The 21,742-nt window shown below is 41.5% G+C and overlaps 1 protein-coding gene across 3 annotated transcripts in view; it reads left to right on the forward strand.

Moving 5' to 3' along the window:
* Window positions 1-21,742, forward strand: part of LOC144768886 (dynein regulatory complex protein 11-like) — a 743,718-nt gene that overhangs the window by 185,443 nt on the left and 536,533 nt on the right. For 2 of the 3 annotated variants that reach the window (XM_078652900.1, XM_078652898.1), the window contains exon 8: window positions 16,569-16,730. The exons of the other annotated variant lie outside the window; for it this stretch is intronic. In XM_078652900.1, the coding sequence (XP_078509026.1) occupies window positions 16,569-16,730 (162 nt within the window). The remainder of the gene's footprint in view (window positions 1-16,568; window positions 16,731-21,742) is intronic. 3 annotated transcript variants of the gene reach the window in all.

Genomic DNA, 21,742 nt, shown 5'->3' on the forward strand with positions numbered 1-21,742 from the left:
CTCTTGTCTTCTGGACCTTGTCCCACAATCCGTTTGACCTGAAGACACGTCCTGCGGTGCCCTCGCAATGCGGCCTGGTCCCTGAATGTGTGCAGGGGGACGGTATTGATTGCATCAAGATGGCGGCTTCACACAAAGCTGACTCAAGTGTTGCTGCTGAAGCTATGCAGACAAAAACTGGTTTTCAGTTTGTACATTCTTCAGGCTTTTTCTTCATAAATGTAACAATGTGAGACTCACTAGGAGAACGGCCGTTTATCTTTCCTTTCAAAATGCTGCCAACAATATTTTCTGAATGGAAGACACCATCTTGTAGCATAAAGGGCTGCGTCAAGAGTGGTATTGCCCAGAATGTCTTGTTTTCTAGTGCTCGTAATGACGAAGCCAGAACTGCCGAAAGGGATTCTGGTCCTGCCGCTACTTATTGGACACATTGAACTATACTCTGGTCCTGCCTGACCTCGACCAAAATGGCGCCAGTATGGGAGCGAATTGCAACTCCTTATGACGTTCTAGTTACTTAGCCTTGACGTTATGGGGGATGTATGCGGTCTTTATGCACATTGCGGGCGGGGAAGGGTACTGACTAGGAATACGGACAACCCTATTGATGTCGATTTTTCATTATTGATTATTGTATTAATAAAGCTTCGAAATAATGTTACCCATGATACTCGCCCATGGTATGCGTATTGACGATTTTATTGTAACTGATCCTGTTATACTTTCAATTAAAAAATCAACCTTCACTGATCCTGCAACCGTTTGTCACGTTTAGTTTTTTCAATTAAATGGCTCGCTTGTTACATACTCCTATACCCCTGGCTTTTGAAAGACACCATCTTGTAGAATAAAAGGCTGCGTCAAGGATGGTATTGCCCAGAATGTCTTGTTTTCTAGTGCTCGTAATAACGAAGCCAGAACTGCCTTGGTATATTCCAATATATGCCAAAGACAGAAATGGAATTAGTCCAATCAACATTGTGCACAAATTGAGAAAGCAAGGAGACATGTTAATAAATCTGTTTCTGCTTTCCTCAGAGATTATAGCATGGGTTCTATTTACCACAACAACTTGCGTTACCACATGCAAGACATCTATAGGACAGATGGTGTTCATTTCACGGATGAGGGAAACAGAATCTTCCTCTGCAACATCAGACTCTGCATCGGTACTTACTTATAAATGCAGAAAAAACTCAATTAACAAAAGGGCTCTTTTCAGAGCCACCTTATATCAAAGCACTCAAACTTCTGATTCATCTCCATTTTCACACTCTTGTAAATAGGTGTGCGCGCCCGGGTGCGTGCACCCCGCAACTTTAAAAAAAAAAATATATATATATTTTAGCGTTTAAGGGCCTTACTGCACACCCTGAGAGAACCTATGCAGCAAAACAATCTCTACCTTCTCCCCTTTCCATGTTCCAACGCTTTGAAATGACAATATATTTACTCGCAGTGACAAAATGGCGGTCAACACTTCCTGATTTCCTTCGAATCGAACGTTAACAGACGTCACGCAGCAAAAAAAAAATTCCGCTCGCGCGCAGCCGCTTGAGTGCGCGCACCCGTCCGCGCTTACAGATATATAATTGACTTTAACTTTAATTTTCTCATCAACTACTGAACGGATTTACACCATTCCAAAAAAGCGTAATCTGCGAGCCAAATTTCTTATAAATCCATTCAGCCGTTCGACCTGTAGCCGTGTCTAAACGTCCTATGGAAAATAACATGAAGAAAACATGTTTTGGGACCCCCCTTTTATCTCAGCCCCCACTTCACCAATCCCCCCCAAACTTTCAGGGAAGGAGCGCAGCGGACCGAGCCATCTTCTGTGAGAAATTCGCAAAGATTCATCCACCAGGGCCAAAGTTAATCCAAATAGAATGTTGAGAATTTCCTATGGAAACTAGGTCCTAACTATAACTACCTACTGGCGACCGCCAGTAGGTAATATTTATATATATATATATATATATATATATATATATATATATATATATATATATATATATATATATATATATATATATATATATATATATATATATACCCTTTGCAGACATCCATTGCACATCTGATTTAGAAATTACTTTATTCTTCTATTTTATTATTAAGGGTGACACAAAAGTGCCCTTATCCAGCTCCCTTTGGCTTTCTGCTTTCCCAGCCTCCCAGTGAATCAGTGGCTCGGTTGGGGTGAGGCTGATGCAGCGGTAATTTCATCTGGTAATTTCTCAATGCAAAACCCTCATGCTACCTCTAGTTACCGCTGAAAAGGTGTTGGGCCCTTGACACCATGTATTACCTTCAGGAGACTTTAAGTAAATATGAGCAGTCAAAAATGCAATTATTATTTAAGCCAATGAAGAGAGTTGTTGAGTATTTTAAAGGGTTTTATTTTCTAGTCAAATGTTAAGTTTTTCTCTGACCCTTTATTCATTAGTAAAATATCAATCAGGTTACAGAATTTGGAAAACAGGAAAAATAGCATTAATACAGAACATATTACAGTCTGCATATAAGCATCACATGTAGAAAAGAAAATGTGGCGCAAAATATCAGTCAAAACTCTTAAAGCATTTGTAAGAAAAATAGTCTTTCAAGGCTAATCAATAATTAAATAGTTTGCAAAAATCTCCCATAAAGAGAAATAAATGCATATGAAAAATATATCTTTTCAGACCTAGTTAATTAGTCAAAGCATAAACTTAGAATTGTAACATCTAAATAAAAAAAAGCCTTTCTATCTATTGCTTCTCGCTGCATCTCTGCCACTCTGATAGGAGCTGCTCCTTGAAAGCACCCCCTCCTTCACCAGACCTTAAAGGAATGTGGCCTGGTGCCAAAAATATGACGTGCAAGGACTCTCAGAATAAATATGAGCAAGGTATCCTGCCCTCTCCTCGGAAGCAATCTCCACCCTCAGCTATCTCCCGCGACGTTTCTCGTACCGAACCCATATAAATGAAGCAGAGCCTAAGCAAAAAGAGCACAAAAGCCAAATGAGCCTGAAAGCCAAAAGTGAGCTAAAAGCCAAATTGAGCCTAGAAGCCAACCACGCCTCCAAAGAGGTCATTATTTGTACTCTAATTCTTGCCACACTACACACAATGTTGCATTTTCAGGAAAGCTTGTTGCTTGTCACAATGGCATGAGGTCTCCCCATCCTGATCTCATTCTAAATTCCTGACCATATCAGTTTTAACAAAAGAAGCATAAATGATTAATACATGCTATATGTTTAGCAACATTTACTGGGAAAAATGTTCCTATCTATTTTCCTTCCTTCCTTCCACAGCACATGTTTGATACTTTAACTAACACTGGTACATTGGCACAATCACAAGAATGTACAGTTCACAGTGGCCTTGACTCCTTCGTGGTTTGAGGCAAGGTGGTGTAATCTATGCATGCTCTCTTCTCTTCAATGCAAGTCATAGCCTTGATGGATTCACAGGCAGACATGTTATTTTAGGCCCAAAAACAAAACAAACAAAAGAGAGTATTAATTTCATGTAAATCAGCCCATTATGTTTCCCAACTCCATACTAATACCCCTTATAAATGTTTACCTAGCCAAGCTATTAGTTTAAAGCAGCTTTTATTATTGGTTATGTATAACATGCAAAAAATGTGCAATGTACAACATTGCATTTTTATTCTTTAGTGTACATTATAAAAGCGCACACAGTTAATACATACATGCTTTAATGTTTTAGATAGCTTTTCATGCAAAAAAGCATTTAGCCCCATGTGTAGTGTTTGGTGCATTATTAATTCACACACTTTATGAAAAGAGGTGTTATAACTGAACATGTTTATCAAAATATACAACAAGCCAAAGTCCTTTAACCCATTTACCGCAACGGCAATTCCGCCGCGGTGCAGGCGTTCTCTTGCGCGGGCGGGGCCGCGTCGGCCAACGGACGTGCACAGCACTACCAAGGTAGTGCTTGCGATGGCCGTTGGCCGACGGCAGCACTTAAGGGGTTAAGACAGGGACAGGGGTGTACATTATAAGGAAAAAGTCTGGGAAAAGAGAACGCATTCTATGGTTATTCTTCACAACGAAGAAGCCCACTTTTCTCTACACTGCAAAAACACATGTTAATTCAGCACAAGCATTTCAGACTGACTAGGCCTCACTTTCAAATTTTTCATGTGCCATGTTTTTACCTTGCACCAAAATGTGCGTGCCAATTTTGAATGCAGTCTGTCTGAAGCACAAAAACAAACAATGCCTGACTCCAGATGGAATCTGCTCCATCATGGCCTAAACCACTGGAGTCAGGAAATGAAGGGCACTGCAGCTAGTTATAACCCTCAGTGGACTTTAGTGATGGGACTTCCTTTGTAGACTCGCAGTCAGCTAGCAGCACACATGGCTTCTGTGCCTCCAGCCCCTTGGGGATATCTGGATTACTCAGTCTGCCAGTGTAGCTTTGCTACTGTGCTGTCAAATAAAATAAAGTTCATGGTGAAGAGTCTTGAATTTTAGTAATATCAGCAGGCTCTAGGCTTTGTTCCTTTATCGACTTTAGAGCTCTTGACCTCCACTGTTAATGTGGACTAGCTTCTTCCTTGATGTAGGCTAAAACTTGTTCTTTAGCAGTAGGGCTCAAGGGTGCCTGATATTCCATTCTCGAGGGTAGCTGCTGGGAAGTCACTAGCAGACAAATTGGAGAGCATCCCTGTGCATTACCCAGAATAGCAAGTTCATTGTGCTAACCATCTTTTCCTGATTCTGTCCACCACCTTACCTAATGCTTGGAGAGTGAGTTCAATGTGTTACCTCCCAACAGAGAGATAGGCTCGCAGCAGTAGTGACTCAGGAAGGTACAATGTATTTATAGCTGCACCACAAGCTACCTTCTTCTTGTTCAGTAGCAGATTGGGATTGTCCAGACATATACTCCATCTTTGGTAAGGTATAACCCTCGCCACACATGATTTTCACTGCAGTATTGCCACATTTTGGTCAGGCATTTGTGAGAGGAAGAACCAACCAGAATCATTCCTCAATCAATCAATCAATCAGTAATTTGTAAAGCGCACTGCATACCCGCGAGGGTCTCAAGGTGCTGGAGGGGTGGGTGGGGGGTGCTACTGATCGAACAGCCAGGTCTTGAGCATCCTCCTGAAGGTCAGCAGGTCTTGGGTCTGTCGTAGGCTCAGTGGGAGGGTGTTCCACGTCTTGACGGCGAGGTGGAAGAAGGATCACACTGATCTGCAAAACCTGAGCTGATATCAAGCTTTTAAACAATAACTGCTCTTTAGTACTCCTTCATGAACACCCTCTCCTAGCCATACACACCTGAACTTGAAGAAGAATCTCCTACAAATCCTGAATTCATACACAGTATTTATAAATATATACATACTGACATTTCTCCTCCTCCAAATATTACCAAGTCTTATATATATATATACAATCGAGAGTGAAAAGCGCACCCACTTGGGGGTTATGACACACGGACTACGAACACCATGAGGCTGCGGGAGCGCCACGCCCACTATGGCAGGTGTTTGCAATATAAACTGAGCGTGTGTAGCGCGAACCTTTTCATCTCTTCCTGCTGCCACTGAGGATAGGAGGTAATATCCTGAAACGCGTCTGGCTTTTGTCAAAAGAGATGCCTGTGCTATGAGCGAGATGACTGCTGGCAAGTTGTTCGATTAAAGAAAGCACTTCAAACATTGATCTTCTGTGTGGTTTCCTCCTTTGTGCTTCCTGAAATGACGGATATATATATATATCCCACTGGGGCGGGACATGGATTGTGCTCAGGTGGTCCGCTCATTCCTGGGGGTCTCCTAAGCCAGTGAACAAGGGCGTCTTACGCCCGAAACGCGTTTGGCCATATTTGTGAGTTGCTTTTGGATGTGGCAATCCTAGGTAATAAATGGATTTACATGCTGAGTTGTGGCCTCATCGTTTTGGAGACAAATCGTGGATGATATATATATATATATATATATATATATATATATATATATATATATATATATATATACACACATACATATTTGACATCTTGTTGAGTGCTCACTATTCCTACAGTTGTTTACCTGCATTTTAAGTACAGGGCAGAGTAATGGAGCAGCCAGAGGCACTGTCAGTCAATTCAACTTTATTCGGTTAAAACAAATAAACCTAAAAGTACATATAAAATTTCATCAATCAAATATAAAAATACATTGTAGAGAAAAACGAAATTTAAAATTTCTCAGATACAAATTGAATTACGTAACCTAAAAACATTTTTTTTAAATTCGGAGATAGATGCCACAATCAAGATAACATCCAATTTCTGTAATATTAAAAAAGTTGCACATCAGCGGTTAGCTTCCATCTCGTTCAGGATGGGGATAATCAGTCTTTTTCGAGGTAATATGTAAAACTTGCAAAAGAATAAGACATGAATATCCGATTGGTCAGATGAATCATCACATGGGTATTTAATTAAATCACGTGACCAGGAGTTCTTAACGGGGATACTTGTAACTCTAAAAAAGATATTTAACCTAAAACGAGTTAAGAAAACCGCTCTTGTTTACTCATGGTAAGGTTTAGGTATGGTTGTATTTTACCATGGGTCAGTATCAGTTGGCGAGCTACAACAGTCTTTTTCTTTATCTCTTCACTTACTCTGATATCTTCCATGTAACGCATACATAATACTTTCAGAGATTTCCTTGAGATATTAGACATCATTTTTTTGACAGCCCAAGTTCACAAGGAAGTCTTTTACATAAACAAACCATCGTATCCTACCCACATGATCTAGACTTAACACATCTTTTAAAATAGCGCGGTTCAATACACACTCATCATTGGTCCAAGCCCTGTGCCACAGTAATATCGGCTGGACCCTAATTGTGTCTTCGATGAAGGGTTGACCAAGTTCCATATGACAAATATAGCTTGAGACACTCTCAGGTACAGCTAAGATGTACCTCAAGAACATATTCTCTACCAGCTGGATTGATTTTATATTGGCATAACCCCATATACCAGCACCGTAAACAGCAATTGAAATGCAAGTCGAATAAAAAATTCTTAAAAGTTCCACTGTTGGTTTTTTCCCCATTTAAATTTTTTTTTTTTAGGGCCATAATCGATTTACCAAACAAAAGTTTCCTTGCTTTAATTGCACTTGCCCATGTGCCAGCTTCGTGAAACAAAATGCCTAAATATGAAAAGGTGGGGGTACAATCTAAGGGACTATCGTTAATATACATAGCCCTCTTCTTTTTGTTAGAGCCAGAGCCACAGATCATCGAAAATGTTTTAGTGCAGTTAATGTTTAGATCTAAATTTGACATAAAGATGTTAAAAGATGTTATTAGGCCTTGTAGTGCCATAGGCGTCCGGGCCATGATGACCGCATCATCTGCGTAAAGAAGCGCAGGGATGGGTCTTTTGGCTACCATAGGCATATCATTGGATGCTTTCAACAAGGCTTTCTCAAGGCCGTTTATATACACTAGAAATAAGAAGGGTGCGAGAACGCATCCCTGGCGTACCCCGCGCCCTACGTCAAATGATCTAGTAAATTCTCAATTTTTCCCATAACGCACTGTCGCAGTGGCACCAGAATAAAGTTCTCTCAAAAAATAGATTATTTTGTCTTCTACCCCCAAACTTCCCAAGATGGACCATAGGTTGCTATGTGAGACGCAGTCAAATGCTGACGTCAAGTCAACGAAAACAAAGTAAATGCGCTCCCGCTTAGCCCTGATATATTTTTGTTGCAGGATAAATAAATGTAACGCTTGGTCCACTGTTCCTACGCCTTTTTGAAACCCGTACTGGAGATCACTAATAACAGAATTGTCCTCCGCCCAACTTTGGAGTCTACCTAGAATAATTCTCCCAAGGATTTTTACAGACGAATCCAATAGGGAAATTGGTCGGTAGCATGTAGGATTCTGTCTATCTCCCTTTTTAAATATAGGCACAATGGCCGATGTAAACCACGAAGGAATTAGGTCAGTCTCAGAGGCAGCATTAAATAATTGCACTAGGAAAGGCCCCCAGAGCTCATCATTATTTTTGAGCACATCTGGGCCCGGGGCCTTGCCTCCCCTGGTGGCTTTAAGGCTAGCCATTACCTCCTCTAGAGTGACATCCAGTTTTAAATCCTTGGCTCCCACATCCCTTAAGGGTTGTAGTGGGGATTGTTGCCCACCTTCTAGGGTACTATACAATTTAGAATAATGATTTACCCACACATCCTCGGAAAAGGCAATTTCGATACATGCTTTGGCGTTATCATCAAAGAACGGGGCATTCAAGCAGAAACATCCCTAGTTTGAAAGGGCCTCACATAATACCTCCCATGCCTCCCTTTTAATTGCCATTTTTCCTTTTTTTCAGTGCCTGATAATAGATTCTCCGCGACTCCCTAACCAGTATGGGGTCACGGGGAACGGCATGTAAAGCATGTTTAAGTGTGGTGTGGGCTTTTGTACAGTCAGAATCAAACCATCTTCTGTTATTTTCTTTACGGTTTTTAGCTTCCACCCATAGACTCTCCTTAATTTGAGAAGCAATGATGTCAAACTGTTTGACAATGTCCTGACTATCAGAATTCTTATCCAAGATAGTGAGGAAGCTCGGTAGGCATTTGGATATTAAATTAGCCATGAAATCCTCAGGTACCACCTTGTTCCATTTAAGGGAATACCCATTTTTTTCCCTCATACTAACATCTGGAACATTCTGCCTACAAAGTTGTCCATCGCCCAGTTCCCGAAATGGGTTTAAAATTTCTAAAGTTAATGGGTAATGGTCACTTAGCGCACTAATCAGAGTCTGGCTAGTTTTAATCATATGTCCATATCTACCAGAAACTAAAATAAAATATATTGTGGAGGACGCTCCCCTGCCAATAAATGTTGGCACAAAAAGAGACTCAATCTGAGCAATTTCGTTAGCATACCCCAAGTCCCCAGAAAAAACAATATCATTTAGCAAATCCCCACACATAGAATGCTCAAAATGTGTTAAATCATTATCATGGTCAAACATAATGCCTCAGACTCCTTGTCGACCCCTTTTACAGATTGTACAATTAAAATCACCGCCCCAGATGACCGTTACTTCTCTAGAATTTGTATCTATTTCTCTATTCAGTTCATTACCCAATTTTGTTAGCATCATTTCCATATCCGCTAATGGGATGTTATTATAAAAGTTGACAATTACAACGCACACCATCTTATTTATGTATATCCTTACTAGCTGATAATAGGTATTAGTAGAGAGTAATTGAGCTTTCTGATAACGAAGCTGGTTCGATAAAAATACGGACAAACCCCCTTTGGCCCTGCCATGTGGAACATCCTCAGCCGATGTAAACAACGTCTTGTAGCCAGAAAGATGGAGTGGGACTGTTATCCATGTCTCCTGGAGACATATGATATCAAAATCATTTATGGTGTTTATCCAAATTGGGTTCGTTATTTTGGCTCTAAGACCTGCCACATTCCAAAACATTACACGGCATAGTTCCCCGCTATTTACAAGGGTAGTAGGAGTACCAGGATCAATCCTCTCCAAACTCTTCCCCAATGAATCTACCCCAGTATACAGATTACTAATTACACCACTTTTATCAGTGTTAAAAACCACTCTAGCAATGGGGGAATTGAGGGGATTGGCATCCTGTATGTTGATACTATGACCACATCTGGCCATTGGATCACTCTCAGAAGGAACTCGCTCATCATATCAGTTTTCTTCCATACCCTCCCTAGGCACTCTCACTACCTTCTGATCACTATTGGGTAAACTCTTACATGTCAGCTTTTTCACGCCTAGATTAGTTAGTTCCTTAAGGGGTCAATCAACAGATTCTAAGCTTGATAGCAAAGCAAATTGATTTGATGTTGGAATATTAAAACCATTATAATAGTGGTCGTCTGATCTAACTACATGCTGGTCTCTTGTATAATTTGTTGGAAATGGCATAACTGGCCTTGCTGTATATGGATCTCCAGGGAGGTATCTTGCCGAAGGCATAGCATGCAATCTGGGATAAAAGTAACTCAAATCCCGCGTAACTATGCCTCCCTCCCCTCTCCGGCCACACCAATCCTGGAGAAAAGAAGTTACGTGCCTATCCTTAAAGTTTACAATGATCAAATCTCCAGATAAGTTTTTTGACCTATGTCCCAGCCATCCCACTCTCCTTACATGAAGGATTTCCCCATTTATATTTACAGAAAGCGGTCTATTTTAGCTTAACCAATATACTACCTTGTTTTTCAGCTCATAATATCCCTCTTTTCTACCCGTGGATAATTCGGGAACCCCTGATAGGACAGATAAGTAGGGAGCTGCCTCGGGTTGGGAGTCAAAGCGAACTACCGCTCCAATATTTCCAGCATTGTTACTCTCACCAACGCAATTGGGAGATATATTTACCTTACCCACCATGCCTTGTTCTCCCTGATTTGGGCCACCATTAGTGTTATTCAACGGTGGCACTATATTAGGAGAGAGCACTAACTTCTGCCCCACCTCATTCTGATCCTTTCCATTCCCTAGCTCAGAAATAGCGCTTGGCTGATCTTGATTTTGGGTCGAGTCTTGGAGATGTTCTTGAGGAGATGTAGACAATTTATTAATAAGTGTGGTATTAGACTTTATCTCTTTCTCTATGGTCCCCAACTTCTCCCCTATTCTTTTTAGCCTTTCAACTAGTGGTACAATTAAAGATTTGAGCATTAGCTCAATTTTGTCAAGTACAACTTGGGACTGAGGGGGCAGTAGGGCCGAAGCATTTACCACTAATTTCTTGGGGGCGTAGGTGTTTTCCTTAAGTGGAGATCGTATAGTTTTGGAGTCTTTGCCTCTCTTCCCCTATGCTTAATCCCCCTATGCTTCCTTTTAGATGCGGCCCCCTGAGCTTGCGGGACAGATTGGAGGCTATCTTTAGTTTGTAGTTTTAGTGAGGGGCAAAAATCACTCTCCTCTGAGATTATTTCCAACGCTGGCTCTACACTTAAATCCTCTCTAGTAGAAACCCTGTGTGAGGCTCTAGTGACATCTAGAAGAGAAATAGAAGGCAAAGTACTAGCTGTATTTGTTTGATTCTTATCTTTATGTGATGTTATCTGCGATCTTGGTGGGGTAATAGCTAGATGGAATGGCCCAAGAGAGGACCGCTTGTTACATAATGGTTCTAAGGATAGGCGTCGCTCCGCAATTACAATTTCTTTTTCTAAAACAGAGGCTGCCCTAGTGATGAAATCATCTAAAGTCCCTGTAACGGAGCCTCCCACCAGGGACTTCCTATACTTGCCCAATTTGGTGGCCATATCGACTAGTTTCAAATACAATGAAGATATTTAAATATAGTAGATGGTAACATATAGCGATCAAATTTTAAACAAACTGTTTTGCATAGCCTGTGACCACCATACGTTTACTAATAAGGTCTTACTTCCACAATCTCAGGGTAAACTTAAGGGGGATGGCCCTGCCCTGCCTCTCCCGGCCCGGACAGCCACAGACGGTCCCGCCCTTGTCCCGGGACGCTCCCGAGACGCGGGGAATGATGCAGATATTTAAACGCCTCCTGGCCCAATTACCCAGTATGCGGCTTCCGGCCGCAAGGGCTGCCCGGAAATTGTTGTTTTCTGCCCCTCGAGCTCCCCCCCCACTCAGCAGCCGCACTGGGATGTAGAAATGTGGTGGCGGGGGGTAAGCGAGCACAGCAGCGTAGGGCAGCGGTTCCGGTTCAATAGCGGCCCCAGGAAGGCAGGTATGGTTTTACAAGGTTCGCCAATGTTTGAAATGAGTCCCCCAGAGGCACTGGTTATTTTATTATACGTGCTGTTAGCCTGCTGCCAGGCACTAACTGCGGTTAATTACGCTTCTGCTCCTGAGCATTCATATCTGGCGCAGACCAATACTTATAGGGCTTTGTCAATGGTCAAGTGAAATAGATACTATCATTATGAGCCCCACGCTCAATGCAATCTTGTAGTCCAACATTTTTTATGTGCTTCACGCAACATGTCATGAAGCCAGTATTAGATGCCTCTTATTTCCTGTTATTGTATCTAGATATAGCACACAAAAGTGAATATATACACCTAATACACCCCAGACATGTTGCCTTCAAGCAATTTCAGATGAATGAGATATAACTATTATATTAGAAGTTTGTGCAATTACTACTCAAGGTAGTTAGCATTGAGAATTACAAATGTATCAACTCTGGAATTATGAGTGTTGGAAGCTGGCTCTGTGTACACTATACCTTGCTTTGGTATAGTATATACAGAGTCCAGTGGATCCCCAAAGGCTTACAAAAGTAAAAGTAGATAATACCTTACACTCTATTTGTGGTAGTGTGGGCGAGCAATAACCCTTTTTTCGGAGGGTAGTGGTGAGCAGTTATTGTACACACTCAGGCAAGAAATGATAGCACACACTCAAAGAAGGAACTCAGACCAATTGCTTGTATAAAAACACTTCTTTTATTGTATTTTATTTTTAGAACCAAGCAGGATTTGGTAATGGTAAGTAAAAATTGTAATTTCACAGACAGGTTATAAGAATATGCAAGCTGAATGAATTTGACTATGTAACAGTTTGATACAATGCTTAAAAACAGTTGTACTTACTTTTGAATTACTTTGTGGTTACTTTTTAGGTTACTTTTTCTACTCAGTGTGATATGCCTAGATATCACACTGGGACATTTCCTAGACAAAGGTAAATAAAACACTTTTACATTAAAAACACAGTTACTTAGGTTTCCATACAAACACAACTGAACACAGAACTTTTTCAGGGAATAACAGTCTATGCAATCCTATGGAGGAAAATGTGGTTATCGGTTTGCAGGTAAGTAATCGGTCTTGAGGGTTGAGTTTCAGGGGTTAGAACAAGGAATCCCCCAGGCTCAAGTTTGAACTCAAAAAGCACCCTCAGCGGCACTAGGGCAGCTGGTTGCAGAGTGCTGATGCCCAATGTTAGCCTATGGGGCCTTTGGTTGAGGCTTCTCACGGGCAGGCTACTCGTTCTTGGGAGCCAAGCTCCTAGGGTTAAGGTCAGGGCAAAGGGGGTCCCAGGTCAGCACTAAGTCCACAACACGAGCGGTGCCGGGGCGGCCGAGTGCAGAGTGCTTAGGAGGGGTCGGGAGCCCAATGCAATAGGATAGTGGTCTGGGTGACTGGTCATGATGCCTGATCCTGGTTCCCCAGTTCCAAATTTGGTAGCTCTGGCCACAGTGCCACATTCTCTCCCCCTGAACACCTTTCTGCCCCACTGAGAGAAACATGCACTGCCTTCAGCTACAAACCCAATTGTGCCCTGTTGTAAATGCCTAGATGTGACTCAATCCAAATTCTGCCCTGCCTGGAAAAAAATTATAACATCCTGTAAAAAGCAAATACTCATAGGGAATGCAAGATTTTGTAAAGCATGCAAAATATAAGCAGGAACAACATGGTTACCTTAACGCTTTAACACTCCCTGTTCAGAAATCAATGAGTGTTTTTTGCCTCAAACGTTGAGGACACAAATACAGGTCTCTTCCTGTACACAGGTGTGCCTTTATTTCACTCGTGGACAGCAAGGAAGGGGTTAAGTAGGGCTCAGAAGATAAAGGGACTCTTCAGGAAAATCTGATCTGACTCACGGAAACCCAAAAGGGCTTCCCAACATTCATGTCAGCCAGCTGGCTGCTCAAACATCGACATTATGTATTCAAGTGTCCTGCAAATGATATCTTTTGAAGTGTCCGGGTTGCCTAACTCTCCTTCCCACAAAAAACTTGTGTTCCTGAGAGTAAAAGGCAAAAATTATATTTTCATTTGGGAAGTGAAGGATACATCCAACTTAATTTTTTTGGGTGACACTATAGTATGTTAGTGATGCTGAAAAGCGTAGCTAAAACAACTCACAAGCCTAAGAGGTCCCAAAGCAAGGCCCATTGCCTTTGCTAATGCTTATTTAGATATCTCATTTGCTAAATGGGGCACTTTTAATTTGGCGCCAGACAGGGCTGAACTGGGAACCCAAAGCAGTCCTAGCAAAGAGGTCCCAAAGACAAGACCTATTGGCTTTGCCACTGCCTGTTTTTATATCTCATTTGCTAAATGGGGCACTTTTAGTTTTGTCCCATACAAGGCCGAACAGGGAACGCAAAGCAGTCCTGGCACTTTGTCCATCCCCTGTACGGTGTGTTGCGAGCCAACGCAGTAAGCGAGCCTGACCACTACAAAGGGGACATGGGAAGAGTGTGATCTCTATCCAAGAACATTTAGAAAAAATTACATAAAGTGTGCATTCTACCACACATTTTATTATATATTCAATTGTATTGGCATTTAGAGCACAGTAAATGACGACCTTATAGTGCACCAGGATACGACAATCTTGTTGGGGCTCTTCAATGTTTCCCTCACTATCACCCTCCAACACTGCCCCTCATCTCTCCATAGCCCCCCTTACATGCATTTCATTAGTTTTATGTAGCGCCTCTCGTACCAGTGTAGCTTTGCGCGACAGGGAGGGAGCAGGAGAGCGCCATATTTTCAGAGATATGGCTCACACCTCCCCTTTCCCTTGCGCCGGCGCTCATTATAGCTGCTGTGTGCCACACACACACCTTAGCGCCATAGCGCTAGGGTGTGTGAGTGAGTCCAGCATAGGTTTTGTACAAGAAGGGTACCCTTCCTGTACAAAATATGATACCCAGACAAATGCAACGTTTTTCCCACTTAAAAGGAAGGAGAAATGAAAGCATTTCTCCTTCCGTACGCCTACTTGAAAAAGGCGCAGTTTTCTCACGCTAAACCCAATCTACTTCATTTAGTAAATTGGTTGTAGCGAGAGAAACCCTGGGTGGGTGCTTGGGGACACCCATGCTCCACCCTTGATACACCCCCATGGCGCTAAGTAATGTGAAAAAGCGCAATGCGCTGCTTCGCATTACTTTTGGGAAACGGCCTTTACAACGAAGCCGTTTCCACGAAATCTTTAATCACGCATGCAGTACAACGCATGCGTGGTTACCACTAAAGCCTTTACCACGCATACCTTTACTACGAGGTTTGTAGTAAAGGCATATGTGGTAAAGGTAAAAAGTAAAACGGGGGGGCTTGGGGGGGTCTCCCCCCCCAAATAAAAAAACTCACCAGAAGTCACGTCGGGATCTGCACATAATCAGCGTCGTTTAAGAGAAATCGGGAAAAAAATTCCGTTTCCTCTTAACGACGTATGACGTCACCACACAAGTAGTTGTGGTAAAGGTTATGCGTGGTAAACGAATTCCGTTGTAACGCATGCGTGGTAAAGGCATGCGTTGCAACGGAATTTGTTGTAACGTCATACATTCATTACTTTTCCGTTATTTCTAGGGCTAAAAAGTAAATTGCGAAAAAAAGATTTTGCGACGATTTGCGTCACTTTTGTGACGCAAACACAGTGTAAAATCTTAGTAAATCTCCCCCTCAATGTGCTGGACAGCCTGCTGATTTTGTTACTGGGGGACAGTTTTGCAACTCCGAGTAACAAAACCAGCCTCCATCCCGATGCCCATTAAGCAAGTCCGGCCTTGGTGCCTGGGCCTATTTGTTTTCGCAGTCCGACCCTGGATGGGGTCCATAAGGGCTCTGGTGCTCGGGTGTCTCAGAACTGGACACCTGGGGCTGCTTTTATGTTACATCCTTAAAAAAAGTTAAACAGTATTTTTAAAAATACCACATCCCTAAACACATACAGAGCAACAGTACACAATCTATAAAATAAAATAAGGAAGACATTAAATGTTTTCTACAGCTTTTTTTTGTTTTAAAGTGCCAAAGTTAGGGAACAGTCTGTCTCAAATTCCACACAGGAGTGCTCTTTACTTTTCTTGTGGCGTCGTCAGTCTGGGTGAGGGCGGGGCTGCCAATCCATCCTAATGTGACAAATTGTATTAGTCACAGTGGGGCGCAGGCAGGTAGCATCATCTCAATGAGATGTAAATCATTGCAGCAGCAGGGGCATCATTGGAAGCCACTTTCTCATGCTGCTGGATTGCTCCTTACAGTGCGAAACGGCACCTGCAGTGTTCCTGGGCAGGCCCCTTCCCACAGACACAGAGGGGAATGGGAGGAGGTCCCACAACCGCACAGGCCGTCCTCAATGTGCATGAAACAGGGCTCGAAATATTTTTCAAGTTCAGACCTTTCCTTCCGTCCTGGGACGCATTTTAAAAATAAAGAAGTAGGGGAACGGACTTTGCTAAATTAAAAAAGTAGGGGCACGTCGTGCCCTTCCGATCCCGCCCACTTCTACCACTGGTCACTGGTAGCACCTGTTACCAGTCAATCGAAGATTACCAATAGACACATGGTCAGCAAATAGTCAGTGCAGCAACAACCAGTCCTGTGTTCAGCGGCTAGGCAAAGGCACACCAAGAAAAATGCAGGGATAGGTCAGCTTGGGTGGAAAGGGGTTCTTGATCTGGGAAAAAAGTTCAAGTCAGTCAGCATGCAGGCCTGCTATTGTCACTAAAACTTAGTTATTATTATTCTTTATTTTCAATCAGTTAAAGAAAGAACTGGATCAAAAACAGCAGGAGGAAGAAAGTGCAAAAGGAAAGAAAGGTAAAGACAAGAAGGAAAAAGAGAGGAAGGAAAAGGAGAAGAAAGAAAAGGCGAGGAAAGAAAAGGAAAGGAAAGAAAAAGAAAAAAAGAAAGGGAAGAAAGCGGTAAAGTGATCCCAAAATAAATCTTGTTTATTCTAGTCTACACAGCTATGATAATATATGGAGTGCTACTAATCTCAAAAGCCTTACATCTTTATGAGTGCTGTATTTTCCACTATGTTAAGCTTACTTGGTTTGAAAAGGTTTCACGTATTTCTTTTCAAAACAATACAGAACACTCAGTATATTATTCTAAGATTGTATTAGCGTGTTGCATCTAGTGAAATGTACATCTCAAGAATTAGTGTCAATATGATAAAGAGTATGTTGAAAATATGCAGGTTAAATTATGCTGTCATTTTGCCCTCCTACATCCACCACTGTGAAGAGGTATATTATTGCATATGAGAATTCAGTCTATTTAAAAGTCTAAAATTAAGCTACACCCTAAAACATTCATTAACCAACAATTTCTTATACATTGACCTGGGTTACATTCTCTGGGCTAATTTTGAATCCCTGTGCAAACAAAAGATGTAGGTAATTCTATTTTACCACTTCTTAAATACCGAATTTTACCGATTCGGTATTTAAGAAGTGGTAAAATAGAGGGGGGGGGGATGTAGGTATTTCTGAATCGGTAAATACCGAATCGTTAAGATTCGGTATTTACCGATTCTGTAAATACCGATTCGGTAATGCCCATTGATTCCTATGGGCATTGAAGCCCATAGGAATCAATGGGCAATACCGAATCGGTATTTACCGATTCGGTAAATACCGATTCCAGCAAGGGTGCAGGGGGTGTCACTTTGACACCCTCTAGCACCCCAAATACAGGCATGTGCGCCATGTGGCACACAGACATGCCCTAAGGGCATGTCTGTCTGTCACATGGCATAGGTGTGCATGCACACCTGAATTCGGTATTTTACCACACAATAGGATTGTGTGGTAAAATACCGAATTCTGAAGGCCTGTAGCACTGTAAACAGTGCTACCTACATCTTATATTCACCGAATCGGTAAAATTACCGATTCGGTATTTTACAGATTCGGTAAATTTACCGATTCGGTAAATTTACCGAATCTGTAAAATGATGCCCCTACATCACAAATACCCATTTACCGGTCGGTAAATGGCCTCCTACATCTGGCCCTTAGTGTGTTAAATACCGATTCCGCATGTTATGCCTCATTTTGTGGTTGAAAACTCAGAATAGGAGGAATTTACTTCACCTGGTAAATCCCTCACCCAGGTTAGTAGTAGCTAGCGAGTGTGGTAGATACCCACAATATTCAGCACAACTTGGACTCGGGGGTATAACTATGATATAGTGCCCTCTCCTTCGCAACAATCTGTTGCAGTCGTCTCAGCCTCCAAATCCAAACTCTACAAGTAAAACATTCTGTTTGAATAATTTTTTTTTTAGATATAGCTAGAGTAAGACATTCGGCCCCTTTTGCTGACCTTTGTAAAAAATTAAAATAATACGGCTCTCCAAGCAGTAGTATGTTATCAAGCCTATGTGCTGTGCTAGGGCTGTGACCACCATGGTTAAAAGACCAGCAACCTTGGCATGCTATTTCATTCTCTGATGACTAAAAAAAGTTACACAGTTGTACGTTGGGATATAGGTGTGGAATACCATAAAAAAAACAAGAATGTAAATAAACACGAGAAAGATCGATCCATCATGTAAACAAGTGAATGAATACCAGGTAAAATGCACAGACAAATATTCAGGAAAGAACAAATGAAGTGAACAGTTTTAAATTCATCTGACAGATAAGACTAGGGCTTGGCTTTCATATTAATGAGAAAGAGTTGGACCAAGGAGAAAAGGAAATCAGGTATTGGAGAAAGAGCTAGCTGGTCTTCCACTTGCATGGCATTCTTCTGGACTGCACGCGTGGCATCTAATGTGAACGGTGGTGGTTGTTGAGGTGCAATTTTTTAAAACATGATAGTATGGAGTTCTACCAAAATTAACAGTCTATGATCAATCACAATTTATGCATGAATAGATCATGGTCTGTGCTGTAACCTGACCTAAAAGGATGGACAAAGTGTCAGGCATATTGCAGCTGCTACTCATGTAAGACATCTAATTAAAAAAACAAAGCTCATGTTCCAAGCACATGCAACTTGCTTATTTCTATAGACGAATATCTATAAATGTTTCCAAAAATCTAAACATAACCAGGATGTAAAAAAAGGAGCAGCATAGCGCGCAATCGTCTTGACATGTTTGGTTGTGAGCAGCAAAGATCATATTAGTTTTACACCTCCATGTCAGTCTATCCTAAGGTCCATCAGCTCCTCCATCCCAGGCATATCTACGTTTTGTGGCTCAAATCATAAGCCCGTATTAATTCATTATGATGAATCGGATCCACAAGCCATCTTATTTCTTGGATGCTTTCCTTGAATTCCCCCAAAACAAATCTGTATTTGAAAGAACTGAGAGAAAGGAAGGATGATAAGTCATTGTCTATAACTATTTCTCCACATCTTCGAGTATATCGGCTTTCAAATATTGGAAATATTCGAGTTTTCAAATCCAGGTAATGAAAAACTGTTGACAAGTCCATTTTATCCCTGTGTATATCTGTTTAATATGTGAAAAAAAGAATAGTGAATCGAGATAGCCTAAAAAGGCAAACTCTGTGAAATATTAGGGAGACCATTTGTTCATTGGTTTCAGATTTACAGACATGCGGTCTCCATAGGGTGTCTTCCACTTCACTATAAAAATGATATTTTCTGCCAGATCCACCTGTTTTGACTGAGCTCCATTGAGTTGACAAATTGCAGTATTACTATTTGCAGTAGTAGTAGTACAAGCTTTATTCGAGATAACTTCTCATAAAAGCACAACACATAATCAAATACATTACAAATAAAAACAATTAATTCATACATCATTATATATACATGTTCTAAAGTTGTGCAAGCTCATACAATACTAAACAATAAGAATTACACATAAAAGTAAGTCCAAATTACAGTAGGACTACTTTAAAAATTACATAGGGTTAAGTAAACCTACCTATCATCCTCCGCCTAATTGACCAAGCCCACCCCAGATATTTAGCCACTCCAAGGACAAACGACTCTTGAGTGGATGCGCATAGAATTCTCATAGCCACCACACTGTGTCGTGTCCCAAGATTTTTACAAACTGGAGTTAGCCATACCCTCCTTGGTAACAAATAAGCATCGCAGACAAATAGAAAATGGCCTAAACTTTCTGTAGGAGCTTTACACGCTGGGCAACATGTAGAGGTCGAACTCTGCCAGCCTGCAGTGAGTATTTTTAGCGGGAGGGACCCAGACCTTAACTGGAAGACTAACCTCCTGTCCAATGGGGCAGTAATACTGTCCCAATAGTTTTCTAAAATAGGACAGATTTTAACTTCCAAAAAGCGACCAGCCATAGAGTCCGATCTCGTACCACTCCGAAGGCTGCTATCTACCCAGTCCCAATAATGAGACTTGAGGGCTTCTTTACTTGGGAAAACTTCCCCCTGGGGATTGGTCCAGAGGTTAGAGAGGCCCAGTTTAATTAGCATGTCTCGTAAATTCTTTAGCCAGTCGATCTTATGAAAGTTATCTTCCTTAATTATTGCCAGAAATCCATCTGCATAGTGTTTAATCTCTGGAGTTGTCCAGAGACGTCTCCAGTACAAAATGGGGCGCAATCGCGCTCTATCACTAATTGATCGTCTACCTAGATCAAAGAACAGTGGAATTAGGGGAGTACTCTGGGGGACGCCTGTAATTCCTCTAAGGAATTTATTCTCTGATGTCTGTAGGGACGATAACTTTTCCCAGGCCCACAACTCTGCACCATATAGGGCCGCACCTAGGACCTTTGCATCATACACTATGAGGACAGGCTTTGATGGGTTTGGTTTTAGATTTTCTATGTTCCCCCCGCAAAGCCCCCGAAATTTGCTGATGTTTTGTCGCAGGGTTTCTGTACTCACACAGAACTGTGCACAGAGGAGTGGAACCTCGGCAAATTAGGGTGTCCCAAAACTTACCTTAGCAACCAACTCACCCCTTACCGAGCTAGCTACAGTGTCTCATTGGACATATCAAACTTCCAATGTTTAGACAAACCAGAACATGAACTTACAGTACCTCAGGGTACGTGGGACTCATGAACACTCTTTCGTTATATTATCATTACAAACCAGAACATGGAGTAAAGAAGACACATGTGCATTTGAAATGTTTATTTACTAATGCCGTCTTCTCAGGCGCAGTATCTTAGATAATACAAGAATACTTATTATCAGTAGCAAAATTATCAGCATAGTTACTAAGACATAAAAAGCGAATGGTGACAGCATGTTAACATGCTGTAATGAATAAGAGTTAACAACACTTATATCTCACCCTCCCTAACACATATATTATATTATTCGCTAAGAAGGTCTCTTTGGGTTGTTTTAGGGCGGGCCCATACCTTAGTGTCCTAGCATGAAGGAATCACATCAGCATACACCAGCTCTCTCTGCATGTGCACCGCATCAAGTGTGTTAACAATTCTCGTGCAAAGCAATATCAATCCCGCCTCAAGCCCAAGTTGGCAAAGGCTGCACTTGTGTTATGACTATGAAGGCGTGGAGATCAGACCTCATAACAATTCCATATCGTGTTGCTCCTGAAACTTCAGCACTCTCCGTGCAGACATGGTTTATTAAACAAAACTGATATCAGAGCAATAACATATTATTCTCACATACACCACGGCAAACCACTAGGTTGAAAGCTAAGTCAACAATTAAGGGTCGTGTGCAGAAGTTGCAAGAAAGGAAAAATGGCGTTTAAATCTCAAATGTACCTATGCTAACTTAACACGATATAAGGATATATAGGAGCTATATAACACCCCCCCATGATCCGAGAACGGACTAAATAAGATAACAGAAGTGCCATCACATGAGAGCAGAATCCAACAATAAACGAGCATGAATAAAAATTCAATTATAAAAACTAATGCTAAAAAATAGCCCACAAGTATAATGTGGCTCAAGCCAATAGGCAAGCAAAAATAAAATGT

This window comes from Lissotriton helveticus, chromosome 7 (genome assembly GCF_964261635.1).
Source record: "Lissotriton helveticus chromosome 7, aLisHel1.1, whole genome shotgun sequence".
Classification (NCBI taxonomy): Eukaryota; Metazoa; Chordata; class Amphibia; order Caudata; family Salamandridae; genus Lissotriton; species Lissotriton helveticus.